This window comes from Pollicipes pollicipes, unplaced genomic scaffold (assembly GCF_011947565.3).
Source record: "Pollicipes pollicipes isolate AB1234 unplaced genomic scaffold, Ppol_2.1 Scaffold_3216;HRSCAF=3773_pilon_pilon_pilon, whole genome shotgun sequence".
In the NCBI taxonomy this organism is placed as follows: Eukaryota; Metazoa; Arthropoda; class Thecostraca; order Pollicipedomorpha; family Pollicipedidae; genus Pollicipes; species Pollicipes pollicipes.
In genome coordinates this window covers 2,554,187-2,574,764 of record NW_023596251.1, presented here as the reverse complement: position 1 = coordinate 2,574,764, position 20,578 = coordinate 2,554,187, and the positions used below count along the sequence as shown (strand labels likewise).

Genomic DNA, 20,578 nt, shown 5'->3' with positions numbered 1-20,578 from the left:
TCATGGCTTATGTATATTTCTGAATCTCCAAGCTCTGATCACCGTGCACATATTATTCACTGAAGCGCTGATCTTGCAATATCTGCCGTGCGGCCGACCGAGTCCGGCTGTCTCTGATAGTCGCTACATCCGGCTGCCTCCCGACCAGGCTGCTAGCTCTTCGTGGGGCCAGCGAAGACGCAGTAGGACTTCCATGGCTTCACCTGACTGACGAGCGTACAGACACTGAACAAGGGACACACAGGGTTGCACGGCGGCAGGCAGACGTCGCCCACGAAGGTCGGACAACACCTCCAGGTGCCTTTGTGGTGACTGAGGTTGCAGTCGCAGTCGGTGCTGCACAGAGTTCTTGGGAGAGAAAACGGCGAGATGAATGTGGGACACTGGCCTGGCCTGTTGAGGCCTGAAACAGAGACACGTTAGAGGTCGGCACCAATGAGTCACCACGTCGACGAGAGCTAGAGGAGGTCATCAACCAATGCTTCGATGACGTCATGCCACGTCACGTCATCAATGCCAATGTGTCGTCAAGGAGGTTATCAACAAATACGTCACGTGCTGAGCGACATTTTCTTTTGGATGCGTCAGAACAGCATTACAAAGCTTAAAGCAAGGGTGATGCATTTCGAATGATCTGCAAGAGACAGCTGCAAGGTCTTGACCAGCTGGCATATGAAAATGATCATTTTGAGATGCCTGGAAGACATGATACACGAAAGGAACGATACAGGAAAACAATGGTCTAGAGGGGGCGCTATTTCGACTTATATAACTGGCCAGAAGTGCACCATCACACGTTTGGTGCCATATTAAGCTGGATTCGCAGAGTAAAGCTTTGTAGGTAACTTAAATCTATGGGGGTCCAAAATACCCGAAACGGACTCTTGAGGCCAGCATGTAGTCAACCTGAAGTATAGAACGTCTCGTTGTCTTTTGGTGTCATGAGGTCAGCATCCAGTCTGGAGTATTCGTAATGTTTGGGGGTGAGGAGCAAAGGCAAACTTGAAGGAGCCAAAAAAATAAGTTTTTCCAAGCAGTAGACATAAAGCCTTGTACAACTCACTCAGCGCAAGGCAATAACTGGGGATGGATGAAAGGTCATACAAGGTCATCATAAGTCACTAACGCAGGTTGACATTTGTTTTGTCACTGGTCCATCGAAAGTAATCTTTGTGAATATAGACTATGATTATATACGTAGGTCGTGCCTCATAGTCCATACGCCATCCGCTGATGAGAGTGATGTGAGACAGGTCATGCGTGGTTGTTGCAGCGATAGCTACGTACGAATTCACATCGCTGTCTTAACGAGTCCGCCGTTATGCCCTAAACGTCACGCTAGGCTTGCGGCCCTCTTTTATATTATTGCGGCCCTTAGTTTATATTTCAAAATAGACAGCTGTATCTGTGAGAGAAATATGTGACTATGGCCGAACTGAGTTACCAGAAAAGGCTTGAATATCATTTCGAACCGCGTGGCAGGTAGGATTTTCAGTAAAACCTGATGTTAAAAGGAAAGAGATTTTTGACATACAGAAAACGGAGTGCAAGTATGACCGGCGATGAGTGAACTTTCCAGACTTACAAACTTTTGCAAATACGGCCAGACTGAGGGCTACCACTCCCAGCAGCACGAGCATGGACTTCATGCTGAATGTGCCGCTCCGCTGTGCGGGGCGCGCTTTATACAGTCCGCCTGTACAGACAGGCAACACCAGCGACACCTCGATTCAGGTCAGCTGTCACATTCCTGCGGCTCAGACGCGAACGACATGACCATGTTGTCGTGGAAAGCAAAGGTCAGCATGATGTCATGCCGGAACGGAGCGTCCGTCGGTGGCGGGTGTTGCGCTAGACGGTTTAAATGTCACTGGGCAGATCGATTGCTGCTCATCACGCTTTGGGGGCCCTTCCAATTCAGCATTTCATGCATCGCCTAAGAACAGGCCGTTTGGCACATTTATCGTGAGCATATATGTATATATACACATATATACATATAAATGCATATATATATATATATATATATATATATACATATCAATGATAACATTTCATTTTTTGGAACAAGTAATGGCTTCCTCTCTAACCCCAGTGAAAGTACTATCAACAAATTACACTTTTCGATAGATGAAATCCAGATGCAATCTTGGCTTTTTAAGGTTCAAAAAAGCTGGTGATAACGGTTACTTATGGAACTTTCTTCGAGATGGCGGCGACCTGGTGACAGCAGTTAAGGCATGGAAGGTTTTTGGCTTGGCACATAAAAGACGCTTGGCACATAACGGATCTGGCACATAGCACGTAAAAAATCAAATGTCATTTTCATGTGCAGCGGTGTTGGGCGCTCTGTTGCAGGACGTTGGCGATACGTGCGAGGCTTCTTGTATTGACCGTGGAGATTCTTGCGAGCCATATGGCGCTCGTGGAGCTGAAAACATGGATCATAGGTGGAAATATGGCAAGTGCGTTGTTTTTGGTTGCAAAACACGAAAGCCGTTGACGCAGATACCATCTTCTTTTGACTTCCGCGGAATCCAAGCCGGTTTGCGGAAATCTGTGCGATAAAAATCAGGATGAATGCTACAAAATTGGGCGAAAAGTTGTTTTACGTATTCATAATGTAAGCTTTGTACCCAGCTCTGCCACCGGATTTGCACCGGTACGGCTTGATGCAGCCAATTGCTCACCTGGTGGATATAAGTACGTTGTTATCTTTGTAAAGAAACTTTGGTTGTGACAACAACATTATGTTTTTTTTTCTTGTAACATACATAACTCAAAATTACAATGTGGTTAATCGGGCACCTGACCATGAAATAAGCTATCGCTAAAGTTTGTTCCATGGCGGAATGCAGTTGTAGCTTGCATAGCACTTATAGTCCGGGCAGTTGATGATGTCATGGTACGAGCAATGGCTTATGGTATGTTTGATTGTCTGTCATGCTCCTACCACAAATTGCTCGCTTTGTATTTATGTGTTTCTTCAGTCTCGGCCCACGGTTTTGGTGCAGCAGCCGGCAGGGGCTTGGATGAGACATGACTTGGAATTACAATACATGAGGGCTTCGTCCATGTTCGCTTTGATGGACTGATGATCCTGATGAGCTATTGCAATGTAACGCGTCTTTTAAGGGGCATGGTCCTCGTTGCCGTGAAACGTCCCAGATATTTCGATAGGTGGGGTTAAATTCGTTGTTTTGGGGACGGTGCTTTTTTGGTGGCGTATTTATTGTAATGAAAATGCACTGTCAACTAAATTTGCGGATTTGGGGGCTGTCCATACAAATGTACCAACATGTTTCCTTTATTATTCACTCAGCAGGCCAGGTGAAAGTGGCTCCGGTTCAAAGTGGCTCCGGTTCAAAGTGGCTCCGGTTCAAAGTGGCTCCGGTTCAAAGTGGCTCCGCTTCAAAGTGGCTCCGGTTCAAAGCTAGCTTCTGTTTCAGGATTTTTGAATGGGGCGAAAAATGTCCCCGCATTCGTCGGGGGGGGGGACATTGGGTCATCCCAGTAACAAATCCGATCCCTAATATGGATTCACCTCCCCCGAAATTCCACTTTCTTCTGGGACTTATGGCACTTGGTATTGGCACTCAAGGCACTTATGGCATTTCGTGACCAGATGGAAAGTAACAGAAAATGTATGGCCATTTGGCTGCGATATACGATGGGCAAGAACGGGGTCAGAACAGCCTCGAGTGAGTGGGGATGGTGGCGATTGGGTGGAGGGTTCGAGCGGTACCTCGCCGTTTTGGGAGGGAATGCGGCCGGGTGCGGGGGGGGGGCATCTTCTGCACTACATTTAAAGTTATGAAAAGGCCATCGGCTATAACTGCGTTGCCATTGCGAGGGTAGATTCAGTGCATTCACGCAACCTTTGGAGAAGAACGACAGGCATCGCTTCTGGATTTAAACCCCTGACAAGCTTCTTGGACGCTGATAGGCTTTCTTGAAAAGCTGAGAAGTTTAATGAGCTCCGTGTCAGATATCGTATAAATAAATATAAGTTAAAAAGTTAATCCGCAGGAGCGCATCAGGTGACCTTAGCATTAACAGTTTATCTAAAGCACTACACCAACATAACACGCAAATATGGAAATGAACAACATCGTTTTGTGGCGTGTACACTAGGTCAGTATGCAAAATCATTTTGTCATGCAAAAAGGTGGAACAAATCAATATTTTTCGTACCAAAAGACAGCTCTTTTTATTTAAGTAACCTGTATTTGTTCTGAGGCTAGTTCTTAACTATCTTCGGAGTAAAAGACCAATCATCAACTGAAGCGGAATCCTTTTCATAGAACCGGAGCAAAATAATCCCTTTGGGAAACCGAGAAAACCATGTGAAGCCCGGCTGGCCGCCAAACAAGCGGAGTATGCCCCTTGCGTTGACTAGACAGTTTGTCGCTGGGTCGTTGTGACAGATATGCGACGCTTCCAACAGTTGGAGCTTCCACACGACAGAGCAAAAGGCGAGGATGATGGTGTTGTAAACCATCAGTTGTCTGTTCAATTGGCTGTCGTGAGCCTCGTTGCGATGAAGATGAAAGTCACATTTTGTCACGCGCCTGCCAAGGTCGTGTGACCTATGTTACCATTACCGTTACCGTTACCGTTATCGTTACCGTTACCGCTGGTAAGGCACCGCTGGGACGACACTCACAGTTGCCGGTAGTACGTCTGAAAGGTCGATTCACAATGAAACCGTGCGATGGACATTCAGTAGAGGAGGGGAGGGGGATCTGTCGTGAGCATTATGCGCGAGTGCGTCGCCGGCGACATCGGCCGAGCATAGAGGGCGCTGGCGAGCTATCACGCCTGACAAAGATCACGAACCTAATGGCTCCTCTGTTAGTCACCAGCTGGAGCGACACCTGTCCGATTACGCACCAAGTGGCGTTTCTCTTCCCGACTGTGCTAGATTGTATATGATTATGATGTTTGGTATGGAGTGACGGCGGGCGTGTGTAGCCTGGATGGCAGCCGCTGCCACCTCGCACGCTGATCAAGTTTCAGTCTTATCTCGACGACTTCCAGGATCGTGTAATAGCGTATTGTATGGATGTTCGATGGCAGGGAGCTCATTTCTGTAGTTAGTTCTTATGTTTGTGGTCAGAATTAAGGTAAAGCGAAATTCGTAGGTCAAACTTGATCCTCAACCATCAAAACCCCCTCGACTACGCCACGACTATGATCAAATTCCCCTCGGTTCTACTCGCAACAGCTGTATGTGTTATAAACTATAACAATCTAAACATGTGTTTTACCTATGACGCACGAATTTTGAAGACTAAAATGCATACATAGACATGTTCTATCGGATGTACTTAAGTGTCCGTCCATAAACCCATCGCTGTGAAGCGATACGCTGTGAGTAGCACGGTAACCGGACAGGAAGTCAAAAGTCAAGAAGTCAAAGGGCAAAAAGTGGCATGAGATAAAGTCAAATGGCAAAAAGTCAAAGAGGAAAAATTGAAATGCCTAAAAGGCAAGAACCCAAAAATTCAAAGGGCCAAAAAAGTCAAATGGCAACAAGCCAAAAAGATAAAAGTCAAACGCAAAAAGTCAGTCAGGCCAAAAGTCAATAGGGGTGAAATCAAATGGATTAAAGTCAAACGGCAAAAGCCCAGTGAATAACTAGCCAAAGGATAGCAAGACAAAAAGTGAAATGCTTAAACTAAAAATAGAAGCCCAATGTAGCAGGTCAAAAGATAAAAATCAAATGCAAAATGTGACAGGGGTGAAAGCCAAAAGGGATAAGGACTACCACAATAATAGACTTACCACTTGCCTCCCACACCCCTGTAGCCCTCCTCACCTGTATGTAAAAAAGTAAAAGACAAGTCTCAAAGATCCAAGTCAGAATGAAAGAAGTGCCTGGGAGCCCTGATGCAAGCGAGCTAAAAGAGCTCTCGTCCATTGCGAAGGGCATTTTCGACTCAACTCCAGGGTACTCCATGACCTCTGCACATCCATGAGACCTGTGCGTCTCATTTACCTTCAGGCTGGGCCTCCTTATATGTCAGTATGGCCCTTTGCACGCCTGCAGAGATCCTTTGTTGTGGGTGTAGTAAGTGACGGCCCAACAGGGAGGGAGCAAGGGGGCAGTTATCCAACCCCATAACTGAGCTAGTACATTCAAATTCGTGTTTCTGACCCTTTCTGCAACAGGTCGTAAATTGGACTGAGGCTTCTACAATAAATGTGTCCACATACAGAGCCCATGGAAAACCAAGTAGCTAATCCCAGGCCAATATCTGCCCACACAATTCTTAAAACTTTATCGCTTTATCGGACAGCTTCATAAAACCAGCCGAACGCCTTTAATAGACGCTGTTGCTTTTTACGACTTAAACCTGTTCAATCACGACTGACTGTTCACCCTGTTCCTGTACCCTGTTCAAGTGACTGCCTACAAAGCAACGAGGTCCGTTTACAAATTTTAGTAGGCACGTTACGTCTAACATTGCTTTCTGTTTCTTTCGCTAGTCTCAGTCACCCCACAAATGGGGTTATCTATACCTTCCCAAAGCCCGAGATGACCGAGAAACGTGACATGTACTTTCTCCGAATTAGAAAGGTATGGTACCGTTCAGAGGAGTTTGAATAGAGAAGGGCGATAAGGTTATTGTGCGGGTTTCCTTTTCGTCTTCCCACCAAAGCGCAAGAGACCCATTACATAGCCTCGCCCAAGAGGATCCTCTGAAGAGGCTCCATTTCGTCTAGAGCGTTCGAAACTACCTGAAAAGGTCTTCCGTAGCTCAGACTCCGTGGCACTACTCGTCGGAGGAATGTCTTTTTAAGGTCACGGTTTCCTGTGTTTGAAGGGATCTGAAACGGATAAGCTAAAAGACATGATGTCGCGAAAAATCATCGTGATTTAGAACACTTACCCAGTGGGGCGGTTTTCTATGCAGTTGGGGAAGGGGGACTTCAGCCCCTCAAACTATTTGTTGACGCATTTTGTGGTAGGCGGGTTATTTTTTACTGTTCAGCTCCAACCCTGTTGAGAAACGATTCCCCTGCTCTTTCATCACGCAAAAAGGCCTTTTCGATCCGAAGCTGGGGCCGGCCCGTGCTCCTTTTGGGGAGCTACAGAGACGATAACTAGTTTATACGAACTGGCTGAGCGAGGCGAGCTTTTCATTGCCTTCCCCCCTTCCCCCCCCCCCCCCAGTTTAGCCTTCCACGCGAACGCCTGACCAAAGGCCTTTGGCGTGATTTGAAATCTTGTTAAATCCAGGGAAGTGATTTTTATAGCATGTGCCGCCGTTCTCCATTTTGCATTTATCCCCTTTGACCTTTTGTTTTTTGACTTCTTTTTCTTTTTACTTTTATCATTTTTAACTTGCATTCATTTTACTTTTGGCCCGTTCTCTTTTCGCCTTTTGCTTTTTAGCTTTTTAATTTTATCGTTTTTGACCTTTTGTCTCTTTCACTTTTTGCAGTTGACTTTTATTCTGCTTAAATTTTTGCCATTTGACTTTTTGTCATTCGACTTTTTGTCCTCTGACGTTTTGGTCCGGTACTGAGGGTCGTCGGACTAGACCAGGCCTGCGGTCTGATACAAGTGGAGGTGGCCTATGGGATGGGTGTACTGCATCCCGGAAGCAGTCCTTTCAAGACCCCCAGGCAGGGGTGTCACTTACAAAATTCGGTTGGGGAGGGGTCTGAGCCAATTTAGTTGACATTTCCTTTCCCTAATGCATCTACATGCACGTGAATGATATGCCTCTTTACTGGCGCTCGTGCTCCTGCGTGGATGACGTAACGACGGCTTCCCTCTTCAGTAGCAATGTCTCAAGACAATACCGATGTATTCCTTCGTGGCTGGTAACCACTATTGTGCTCGCTAACTGACATGACATGTGAGCACAGATGAAGCACCCTCCCCACCGTTCCAGGGAGCCGTTACTGGCGGGCGTGTACGTCTGCTGACAGACAGCGAAACAGGCCCACGGTGCTTCTTGAAACGTCCGCTTTCTTTCGGCCTCATACTGACCGCAACTGCCGGTTCTTCAGCCAGCAGCTTGATGCTGGCAGCAGGCAGCATCTGCCAAGCAGCAGGAGCAGCAGCAGCGGCAATGGCAGTAGCAGCCAAAGTGGAAGTAGGGGTATTAGCAGCAGCGGGTAGAGCCGACGGACCCTTTCGAGGGGCCGGTGGACCCCCCATGGCAGGTTGCTCTCCTAATGACCCAACGAGGAGACCAACAGACTGAGGCAGTGAGCTAGAATTGCTTTTGAGCTAGTGTGGGAGTGAAAAATTGCATTGCAAAAAGACCGTACAGGAGTGAAAAATTCAATTCACAAAAGTTGGAGTTTATAAGTCAGTGAGAGATGCTCCAGCAAACAAACACATGCATTTCAAGTTGGCATGGATGTAATATCACAGATATGACAAATTCGATTTTTTGTTTCTTTACATCTTAGGTCATTACACTGAAGCAGAATGCGTTAGAGAATTGTTATTTCATAATGGTGGGACGAGCACCAAAATATATGCAACACCAATGTTTCGATGCTGCACTTTGCACTTCCCTTTCACAGGATTTCTTAACATCAAACAAACCAATTGAATTCAACATACAGAACAACAACCAAAACTTCAAGAAGCATAAAGCATTCCAACGAAAAAGTATTGAACTCCTGCACATCAACTCATCACCAAATCAAACAAACGACATACTTTTGGCTTCTGTTAAGATGGAATCAGGAAATGCAAATATAATGTCACTGTTTTTTGCACAATACCTATGCTTATTTCAATGAAAGTAACCTAACTAAGCCTAACCCGAAAAAGCCTTAACTCATCTCATCCTGTTATCAACACTGTGGGCTGATAATTTCTTTGGTTAAATGTCATACTAGGTGTATACCCAACATTGCATCGTAACACATGATTCCGTTATCTTAAAGTATCATTCATTTCTCGGTAAATACATCTAATGCGGTCGTGCAGCTGTGCCGAATTGATATAATTGCTTCTTGGCTGATTTTATGGGTGGTACCACCTCTGCAGATAATGGTGCAAGGTTATCATTGCATATGTTGAATATCCAAAAGCCAATCGGACAACAATCCCAGTATTCATACCTTTAAAAATAACAAGATTTCCAGCTCCAACATAAATATACCTGAGAACACCTTAACCAGGCACTTCGCATGCAGCACTCAACAGTCGGTAGCCTATGCCACAATATTCATAACTGATTCGCTGTGCGGTAACAGAGTCATTACGTAGTCAGGTATGATGCAGAACGTTTAAAGTGAGTCACAGTATGTAAACCGAGACATAATGTGACTTGGCAAAGAACAGGATACATCGGATTAGTCTGAAGGCAATCTTAAACACAAACTAATCCTACAACCACAAGCCCCAGTACCACGCCGCACTTCAAGCGTTTTGCGACTGATAAACACGATTACACTTGATCGTCACAAGCAAACAAGGTATGCCGCTAGCATAGCACTGCCAACTTTTCGCACAACGTACTAAACCTGATGTTACTGGCATACTTATAATATGCGTCGATACCTTCTAGTCAAAACTTTTGAGTACCCAGTGTTCTATTGCTCTGGGTGTCCAGGTTCTGTGGAGCCTTGTTTATGCTTGATGGTTTCAAGCGAGCTCTTTTTGTATGCCATTTTGAAATATCTGAAAGTGAAATAGGGGTTTGGTATGTGTGGTTAGACAATATCAGGCAGGAGTGAAAATTCACATGAGATATGGGAAAAGGAGTGAAAAATTCTGCTCATAGAGAGTTGCTTGACACCCAAAGTCGGTAATTATAGGACACTGGACTGAGGTCCAAGCCAGGTTTACCTTGTGGTCCGCATTGGGTGGGTGAGTCCATGCCCATCTTTATCATGAATGTCATGTAAAAACAGGACAATGGATCGAGCTACCGAGAGGCAAAGGTTAGAAAGAACTATTAATTGAGCATTCATCATGTGTAACGTACAATATCTCGTGATTATATTGTTTTTTGACACTGCATAAAAGCAGTGGCTGGTGCACCAGCTGACACTTGAATGTTTCTGCCCGCAGGCTAAGCGTGGCATCGTGCATGTCTGTTGCCATGTTTATCTATACAGTTGTTGGCCATTTAATAGCACTGGTAGGTCTCTGCTCATGTGGCGCGAGGCGTATCTATCCGCCTCGGGCAACGTGCTTTTCCAATGTGCGAGTACGGTTTTTGTTTGTTACGTTTGGCCGGGGTGCGCGTCCCGTGCATGCACGCCGGGACGATCAACAGGGGGGGGGGGGGGGGGGGGGGGTCCGTTAAAAACACCGACCCCGCCGGGTAAGGAGGCGTTCAAACAGTACATGGGCAGGTTCAGACGGTACAGCAGCAGTGACAGTCGGCTGTCGGAGGGACATTGACACGGCGGCGGTGGAGGGAGACCGTATCGGCCTGGCGCGCCGACGGCCGGGCGCTCGGCGCCTACACCTCTGTGAAGCGTACGCCCGGTGGAGCAAACGCCGACCCTTCGGCGATTCTGAGATCCCCGGCGCTTTTCCCATCTTTAGACAACCAAGAAGCGTTCTCTGGAGATGTTGAGCTCGCGTACTCGCACATTAAGTCTGACCTGTTATACGTTGAGCTCGCGTACTCGCACATTAAGCCTGACCTGTTATATGTTGAGCTCGCGTACTCGCACATTAAGCCTGACCTGTTATATGTTGAGCTCACGTATTCGCAAATTAAGTCTGATCCGTTGTATGTCGTGCGCTGTTTTCGTGCTTACGTCGTGTCGCAATAATTAGCATGTCTAATATATAAATATGTCGCTCTTGATGTTGTTATATGTCGTGCCGACCCCAACCTGGTATTTTTCTATGCGCTTAAATGGACTGTCTGTAGTAAAATAGCAGATCAATGAATTATGTGCGGCCGGAATTTGGAGCCATGGGGAGGGGGGGGGGGGGAGGACGTCCCCCCCATGGGGAGGGAAGACGCGTCGCTGTTACGTCCATGTTTATACGTCAACTTAAATATCTTGTACAGCTGGTGTAACGCGTCCAGCTTGGGTCGGCTGTGAGTTTTCCACGAGTGTAGTGATTTTTTGTTGTTGTCACAGCGGGCTAAATGCGTCACATGCTTTGCGTTTTGATTCCTCGCGGGGAGCGATGGAAAAAGTCCTATACGGTACGCAGGCAGTTGTCCAGCCGTGGGTTGAAAGGTCCCACTCCCTGCAGAAATTAGTGGGTTGGCTGTTGGTTGATCTCTCCGTGACTCAAAGATGAGGGGAAGGCATTTTTGCACGTCGCTGTTCGCTAGTGCAGCGGCATTAGCACGTGTAACATACCGTTAACGAATTCGCGACTCGCAGAACGTGAGATTCGCTTTTCAGCTGCCTTCTTGCGACTCCCGAAGGTGGAAGTCGGAAAAGGGCGTTGGGCCGTCGGAAAAATTGGCTGATTTTCTCCGTTGGTGGATCGACATGCGGCCGCAGAACGGGGTTTGCTGAGATGACCATGAGTAACTGACCTCAATTAGCGGCAGTGAATCCGGTCACTCAGGGCACCGTTGTTAGAGTCATTACAGCGATTCTGGGAGACGAGGTTCGCACATATGATCGAATGAGGGATTCCGGTGTGCCGACGTGTGATTCGGGCGACAAAATATTAAGAGCCGATGGGGACTCCGGCCACTGAGCCGTCGTGAGCTGACGAGGAATTCCGACATTATTCAGTGACGACAGAGGGTGGGGGCTATGTGGTGATGCCGCGGTGAGCCTTGCACCAGGTGGCAACTATTTACTGGGGATAAATCCCGAGGTCTGTGCGGTGTACGACAGCACGGTTCCGTTAATAATTGAGGGAGTCTGGTCCTTGCATACAACCTGCGCAGACTGTGTGCAGCGACCACACTATGGGCTTCCCTTTAATATGACCGGTAGCAAGCATGCATGAGATGGTGGGAATGTATGAATGTTGGTTGAGGAGTCGCAGTAAAGCGACGTTTGCTGCCCATGTTCGGACGAAAGCGCTTGTTTCGTAATGTTTTTGCCATCATTTGCAGTCGTCCCAGTTAGTCGGTTTATTACACAGAATTGCCTCGATGGTAATTACCTGCGGATCAATACAGTGGGCCAGCTAGCCAACAGCCACCATTAACAATGACATACATGATTAATCTGAGGAAATATGGCTGTTGCTGGTAGACGGCTTACACCCAGGGAGATTTTTTCGTGAGGTTATTATTAGTGAGTACAGCCACTATTTCTAAAAAGGCATTTATGACATTATGCATTACACAAGGTCATGCGCGGGTACGTAACTTCAAACACCATACAGAAACCTCATCTAAATCATTGAGTCAGCCACGGCGCTTGATAGTTTTATGAAAGCTTTGAGGATCGCGTGATTGCCGTTTGGTGTCGGTGGGAGATACATCGGGTGAGCATGACAATATTGCAGAAAAATGAGGAGCCCTTGCTCCGAGTTACACGGACGGCGAAGAAGAAATCATCGAGAATCTAAAGTTACGATAACTGCAAAATCCCCACTCATATTAATTTCTTTTTTAAATCCCCACCCACATAAAACTAAATCCCCACTCATATAAACACGCATAAATACGAGTGGGGGATCACGCAGCCAACGACTGCTTTGCCCTGACATCTAGCGGTTTTACGTCATACACAGGCTACAAGCTAGCTAGGTAGGTGGCGACTCTGTGTTGAGGGTGTGGTGGCATCGCATTTGCTTCAATGTAGATTGATCGCATCAGAAACTTGTCGACGATGTTGTTCTCTGTTGACAGCATGTGTTCAAGCATGTCTACCTTACTATCCACCCTGCTTTGTACCTTGGTGCCTTATACGCCTGACTTATACCGATGTCTGACGCCTCCGTGTCAGAATCGCGACACAGGATTTTATCCGGCGGAGGTTCTTCGTCCGAAATTTCTGCTCTCATTCGTTTTCCGTATTCCTTTCGTGAATATTTTGTGTCTGATGTCTCATCCTTAGAGTTTGATTCTGGATGACGTTTCGTCAGTGGTTCCAGTTCGTTTCGGATTCGAATCTGTTTTGCCAGTTCGGCAAAAAAACATTTTCTTCCTCATTTTTTTGGCCGACGGGAAAATTCTGAGATAGGATATCATCCTCTTTCGTTTGCACTTCAACAATCTGCCATGTGACTTCTAGTTCTTGGAGACATTTCACAATTGGGGTTGAATTGCAACTGGGAGCTGATGCCTTGAGAGAGCTCACTTGCAACTCACATGTCTCTTCAAAAACAGCAAGTTTTCAACTTGCTGTTTTTGGTAGAGATGTATGAAAAATGCACCTTTGGAAGTTCGGAAGAAGGGTCCAGAACGATCTTTTGATTACCTAGGTCATCTATTTCTACGCTACGGATTTCAGCTTCTTCTAACGTTTCAGCAGTGCCTATAACGTGTCGGGCTGGCAACTACTTGTGATATTAAACAGGATAGTCGGGACGAGTCCATTTTTATTCGGACATCCAACTGGCTGTTCACTAAGATACGGGGACATTATCAGAGGTCCAATAAAACAGATTTTCTTTATAAGCTGTGCACGGTTGATGTAAGCTGGCCATGCGATGTAAGACTGTGCGGGAATTGCCGTTTTCGGAGAGAACCGAACTAAAGATGTCTCTGATTGACAACTAAGTTGTTGAAGGCATAGAGAAAGGATGCTATCATGAATGTTAAGATATTTTTTGCAGAAATCCAATTTTGCACCAAACCTACCGAGAAAATCAGGTCCCAAAATGCAGTGGTTTTTCAGACCTTCAGTAATTTGTGGCCTTGTGACCAATTTCAGACCTTCGCACATAAGTGTGGCCCATTTCTGTGCGAATGGCGCATATGGGACGACCATCACTTGTCATACGTGAGCGTGCATCATATTGCTTGTTCTGCAAGTTTGGGGTTTGGCGCGGGCACTGAAATGAATGTGGGCCGAAATTTTGGAGATTCCGTTGCGGGAAGCTGTTATTTCCCGGCCGTTGACACAGCTGAAACGGACGTGATTGGGCAAAATTTTGTGATTGTCCTCCGCGACCACCCGTTTTTAGGGTATACATCCTCGATTTAGCGGATGACCTTGACCCTCTGGTAGTATGGATGTGAAGTCTGTCTTGAACCTGAAACCTGTTTCGAGACTCTGTCCAACTTTGAGCCTAGTTCTTTGAGTCATCTATTATTTTTCAACTTTTTTCAGAATCGGGTACATTACGGGCTGTCGATATCCATGGGTTCCTCAGTAGGACCTATGGTTCCTCTACACATTTCGAATGTGCGGCCAGTTTCTTGTCCGCGCATGCAGAAGTGACGTCTTCTTGAAGTGTTGATAATTGTTTACGAAATTGGACCGTGGACTAATCCTATCGCCAAGTGCCTCTTTTTTACACTTCCACTTGAAAACGTTTAAATTCGGGACTAGATACATCATCAAAAGCCTCGGATGTTGTGACATCCAGCGACTGACGTCACTCCAAAGGTCCCACATACCCACCAACATGAAGTCGATGTGTACGTCAAGAACTACCTATCTTCGGCTAAGCTGAAAAGTCTTCTGAAGGCAACCGATGCCACCCCTAACATGTATTTGCATTTGCGATCTTTGCCTTCCCTGCGAATTGCCAAATGCAACAAACCTGTCAGTGATATACTGGTCAAGTTTGCCGATAGCTGCTCATTGCTAGCAACTGCGACTCTCACTTAAATTGGCAGCTGCTTTCGTGTGGGACTGGCAGCTGCCTGGTTCTTTCATTAACCTTTAGAGATTGTTTTCCCAAAACGTGCGGTCGATCTGAAGGCATGTATTTCACATCAGAAGACATCTAGATATGAACAAGGCTGAACAGCATTCATGTTTTGTTATTCAGATCACACACAGGTGTAGCAGCAAAGCTAGGCGCGGACAACAGGGCATTGCGACATTATGAAAACTGACCTTAGTGCCGTAATACACAAACTACCTTGAAGCTCCCAGCTGTAACAGCTGTGCCACGACAACTGACACTATCTACCAAACGTTGATCCCTGCTCTCCAACTGCAGGAATCCGAATGCCTCTGATCGCCGTTGCTCCTGCAATTCTAAATGCAGCAGCTAGCCCTCCCTTTGGTGATGGGGAATGCTAGAAGGAATGCTACGGAATCGTGTGGGCAATCTTCTTCTCCATCCGGGAGAAGAAGCAGCCGGGATGGCACGGCGACAAACACAGTTTGAAATTCCTGCCTCTTTCAAAAATTCGTCATCGGGTCGGCTTGAACTAAGATGTATCTTACTCGGCTTAATACCGAACGTTGATAATGTGAAAACATGCATGTTTTGTTTTTCTGGGAATAATCCCATGTAAGGAAGGAAACAATCAATTGCTTTTCTCACTCAGACATGGGCCCAAAACATGGTGTATTATTTCGGTGATATTATGTATATCATTTGCAGAGCGTTCGTTTGTTAATAAGCATACGTAACATGCGTTTCCGGTAAGCAATGAACACGACCTTAAGGATAACTACGATACAAAGCTGAAATGTCGACTCAAACCATGTAGTTGGATGACATTTTCACATATAAGCTCTTTTTAGGAAAGTGCAAATACACATATAAAAAACGGAATTGTATGCATGGCCAGCAGTGAAAATAAAGTTAATCCGGACTCACAGGTTTGGGCGGTTACGGCAGGACTGATGACCACTGCCCCCAGGAGCACGACGATGAGGGTCATGTTGACTGGTGTGCTCCTCCGCTATGCTAACCCTGCTTTATACCTGCGCAGACAGAGACCAGCACTGACAGCCTGATCCGTGACTCAGACTATTGCGTTCTGTCCGTACGAAGGTGACAGGGGCGTCGACAACCCGCCAACGCAGGAGGCGCGGGACCGCCAAACGTCAAAGGTGGGCGGTGTCAGCCGGGAAGCCAGCGCTGACCGGCGGCGTAGTGTCACTAGACGGCTCAAACGTCACAGGGCTGATCGGTATTAGTCACGATCGGATCGCCCTGTCACCCGTCGGAGGTGGTGCCGCCTCTGTGACCCATGCAAAAGGTCAACTACGGAAGCTACTACAATAACCAGAAGGTCCAAGTAGGAACAGTGTCAAGTTACAAACATGTAAGATGACAATCAAAACATGTAGGTAGATATAGATATATACATATATACATACATACATATATATATATATATATATATATATATATATATATATATATATATATATATATATATATGTGTGTGTGTGTGTGTGTGTGGTGTGTGTGTGGTGTGTGTGTGTGTGTGTGTGTGTGTGTGTGTGTGTGTGTGTGTGTGTGTGTGTGTGTGTGGTGTGTGTGTGTGTTGTGTGTGTGTGTGTGTGTGTGTGTGTGTGTGTGTGTGTGTGTGTGTGTGTGTGTGTGTGTGTGTGTGTGTGTGTGTGTGTGTGTGTGTGTGTGTGTGTGTGTGTGTGTGTGTGTGTGTGTGTGTGTGTGTGTGTGTGTGTGCATTTGCGTGTGTCAAATAAGGTCAAACTCCAGATCGACATCCAAGATGCCTCCAGACCCACCCATCCAACCGCTTTGATCATAGACCTGCTGCAAGTAAAGTAGTCACTGGTGTTCACTTCAGGGACGGTGATCTAATTTAAATTTAAGAGCGGTCAGGGTGATGATATCTATTAAATACCTATCTAAATATTTGAGTAAAGTGCGTCTGTTTGTCGTCTTTTTGTTTCGCCCTATGTGCAGGTCAAACGACATGACGTATAAAAGTGCCAATTTGACACGGTGCACGTGCACACATGACCGCGTGCCATGGCAAGTTTGGTGCTGGTGGTGTCAACGAGTGGCGCGTGGCGCGTGTTGGAAATTGCACTTTTTCCATTGGTCTAGCATAGGCGGCGCGAAAAATCGACCGAGTCGAGGCCCGCGAGCGGCCGTTTGAAACTGCTGCCGCATCTCGTCAACTGCGGTTCGGAAGCGATGCAAAATCAACACGGTTCGACAGGGCTTTAAGTAGAGAGTCGCGTGACGCCGCGTGTGACGCCGCACACGCCGCGTGCCACGTGCACAGCGCTGGTGAAAATAATTTTTCTGTTTCTGACCGTTTTCCACGCTTAATGCCACATCTCGGCAGCCAAAGCCGGAGGAGGGGTGAATCCAACTTAAAAGCGTCGGCCCATGCACCGTCTGCAATTCTTACGGCCAACACGAGACTGGGCGACGTAACGATGCGCCGGTAATCGTCGTCCATGCCGGGCTTGTCGGGATTCGGGAAAATGGTGCCAAATGCAACACGTTGTACTCGAAAACATCGCTATGTTAGCAGCAAAATTAACAACACCGCATGCGCGGAATCATCGACCGTAAGAACCGGCCATTTTTTAATAATTTTGAAGGCCTATTTAGTTTCCCAAAGGGGCTACAATTTCACTTTTTCGCGACGTCGAAATGCCACGAATTGACCGCCAGTCACCACCGCCGACTAATTCAGGTAAAACGTGTGAAAACGCGCGTGTTTTTTTCATCTGCCGTTCATTCACTTGGCGCGGGCGAGAGAACTGAAATAATCGTGCCGTGATCTCTGACGGTCAGCGGTATTCCATTCATTTTCCGTTCATTCTTTCGGTGCGGGCGGAAGGGTTGGGGAAGGATCTGTAGTAGGGGCCGCTCCGCAGATGGAGGACAGCACAGGAGGAGGATCTGGAGTCGGGGCTGCCCGCAGATGGAGGACGGCGCAGGAGGAGGATCTGGAACAGGAGCTGCCCGCAGATGGAGGACGGTGCAGGAAAAGGGACAGGAGGATGAGCTTCACCGCGGCTGGAGGACGGATCAGGAGGACGGAGCAGGAGGAAGAGGAGTTCCACAGATAGTAGGTCGTCTGAAACATAGAGCATGGGTAGGTCTAGGAGGAGGAGCTACCGGATTTCCTTTTCCAGGTGTTCTTGTGCAGCGAGAGACCAAATGTAACAACACATTTGCAGATGTAGAAGTGTCAAAGTGGCAGTCAGCACACCGTAAAATAATCATAACAGCCGCCAAGCGGAAGCGGGCGGGCCTCACGCGCACAACATATAAGCGTATGTACGAGTGTTGAGATTTTTTAATGACACAAGCATGAAAGACTAAGTTAGGTAGTGTGTTCATAAGTTTGGTTGATATAGGACATTTAGGGTCAGTGCCCTCCTCTGAGCTGCAAGAAGTCCCCAAAATGCGTGTTGACGTCCCTGTTGATTAAGAGACTCGAAAGGAGTGTTCAAAAACTATCCATTAAAATTCGTTCTTTATTGACAAAGAACTATGGTTTTGACCTCGGTATTCCTACCCAAGCTCAATGGCATTGTCTTTACCCTAATCTCAATTGGCTAGTTGCTTAAGAAACTATTTCAGAGATTATTGCTTCGTTCAACATTCCGCTGCCGCACCGGATTGCACGATTCCCCAGGAACTGCCTTTGCTGACAGTCATCACCTGATATTGGCCTGCCATAGGTCAGCAACCTGGCCATGTACATGCAATTCGATGTACCTAAAGCTCCGTTATTCAATCGCCCACAGCTACGCAAAGTTTGGCCAAAACTTGATCGTTAGTGTGGCCGGATGTTTACATCTCTATAGAAACGCACGCTTGTTGTTCCCCGTTTTGAGCGCGCGGTCGCCCCCTTCAGGCGCCTCTGCAATATATGTGTATTCGACATCGAGTACATGCCGCTAACAAACAAAAATCAATCATATAAACAAGCATGCAAAGATTTCAGCGCCACAACCAAAATCGATTAATCATGGCTTTCGTTGTCTTAACAAAAAAAGGATAGCTATCAAATGCAAATTAAATACAGCTGTAAGTTAGTTAGGCTCCTTTCTCCACTTACCTACACGAGTGACGATTTGTATTCGTGTGTGAGGGCCCTGGCCCCGCTAACTCTGAGTTACTTCTCCCCTTCATAAGCTGGCTTGGGCACCCATTATTTTCTACTGGGGTGCTATAAGAGCGTAAGCAAAAGCCGACTATCTCAGAAAACTATCTCTGTTTGACTCCTGCTTAACCCGGTCAGATTGTCCTCGGAGATCAGATAAGCAAGCCAAACAGCACCAGGCACAACTGAAAGCTTCTGGTAAAAGAAATACCCATATGGAAGCCACGGATACATTCCAATGAAAGACGGCGAAAAACTTCCAAGGTCCACTTCCAAAGTTATAATCAACGTTTAAAGACGTTGTACGGTATGGGGTTTATCGACGTTTGTGCCGCTGTATGGGGCTGATCTGCACAAATGAGGTTTCATTAGAAAGCCCGTTTTCAATTCCAGCCAAGGCTCCCAAACACCAGAGGCAACGCCAAAATCGGAGCTCAAATTCAAGGTCAAAGGACGAAGCAGCGCTGTACTGTCGCTGTATTGGACCGATCTGCACCAATCAAGCGTTATTAGAAAGCCCGTTGTTGATTCCAGCCTGAGCTATAAGAACGCCAAACGTTAACATCAGTTGTGGTAAAAGGCTAAAAAAAACAGCCTTTTAAGGTCAATGCACGACGTAGCGCTGCACTGTCGCTACACCGGACCATTGATGATCAATATGTTGTCATTTGAGAGACACATACTTTTTCACATACCGGGCTAGAAAAACGCGTAAAATAGTGGCAATATTCAAAGTCGCGTTTAAAGTTAAAGGACGGAATAGCGCCGTACCACTGCTGCCCTGTCCTGATGTCCTTTAACAGGGTATTATGTGAACGCCAGTCATCAGTTCCAGCCTGGGCTCCCAAAAGCATCAGAGTCAAAGCCAAAATTTAAGGTCAAATTCAAGATTCGGGACGGAATTGGACCGTACTGCCGCTGCATGTGACCGATGTGTGCCAATCAGGCGTCACTAGAGAGCCTGTTGTCGATGATTGCATGGACTATCAAAACGTCAAACTCAACTTCTGATGAATAGGGCTGAAACTACTTGAGAAGTAAATCTTTAAGACCATGCACAGACGTTATTTGTGACCATAGTAATAAATACGGTGGCCTCTGAGAGACACGCGTCCATTTCACCCGGGGCTGGAAAAAACGCGCGAATTGGCGCCAATTTTCAAAGTGGAAGGACCGGGTAGCGCCGTACCACTACTGTCTATTTTTGATATCTTTTGATAGGATGCCATCTAAACGCCAGTCATTAATTCCAGCGTGGGCAACCAAAAGCACCGGAGTCAAGTCAAAATTTAAGGTCAAGTTTGGGGTCACGAAAACACCACATTCAAAGTCAACATTCACGGCTTAATTCAAGGCCCAGTGACGGGGAAGTTCCCGACTGCTACTGTATGTGACCGATGCATACAGATGAGACCAAGCCAAAGATAAGAAGACAAAGGTCAAAAACTAAATCCAAAGGTCAATGCCAAAGGACGGTGAATGGCAACGGTTTAAGGACGGGGTAGCCCGGCGTCATAAGAAAGCCCGTTGTCGATTCCAGCTTGGGCCCCCAACAGCATCAGTTTCGAAGTCAAAATCCAAGGTCCGTTTAAAGGAAAAAGGATGGGGTACCGAAGACGCACCGCCGCTGTATGGTACCGATCAGTCCCAATCAAGCACCCTTAGAAAGCCCGTTGTCGATTTCAGCCTGGGCTATCAAA

At 46.7% G+C, this 20,578-nt stretch overlaps 1 protein-coding gene across 2 annotated transcripts; it reads right to left on the bottom strand.

The window, feature by feature from the left end:
- Nucleotides 1–15,733, bottom strand: LOC119091077 (uncharacterized). Of its 2 annotated transcripts, none has more exons than XR_005093355.1 (2): nucleotides 1,586–1,669; nucleotides 1–403 (listed from the first exon to the last, which is right to left on the bottom strand). XR_005093355.1 is itself a non-coding variant. In XM_037213794.1 (2 exons), the coding sequence occupies exons 1-2, from the start codon at nucleotides 15,711–15,713 to the stop codon at nucleotides 153–155; spliced, it is 315 nt and encodes a 104-aa protein (XP_037069689.1). In that variant the 5' UTR covers nucleotides 15,714–15,733; the 3' UTR covers nucleotides 1–152. The 2 variants fall into 2 exon arrangements, 1 of the variants encoding a protein (XP_037069689.1); XM_037213794.1 differs by lacking the exon at nucleotides 1,586–1,669 and adding an exon at nucleotides 15,650–15,733.
- Nucleotides 15,734–20,578: the final 4,845 nt, after the last annotated feature.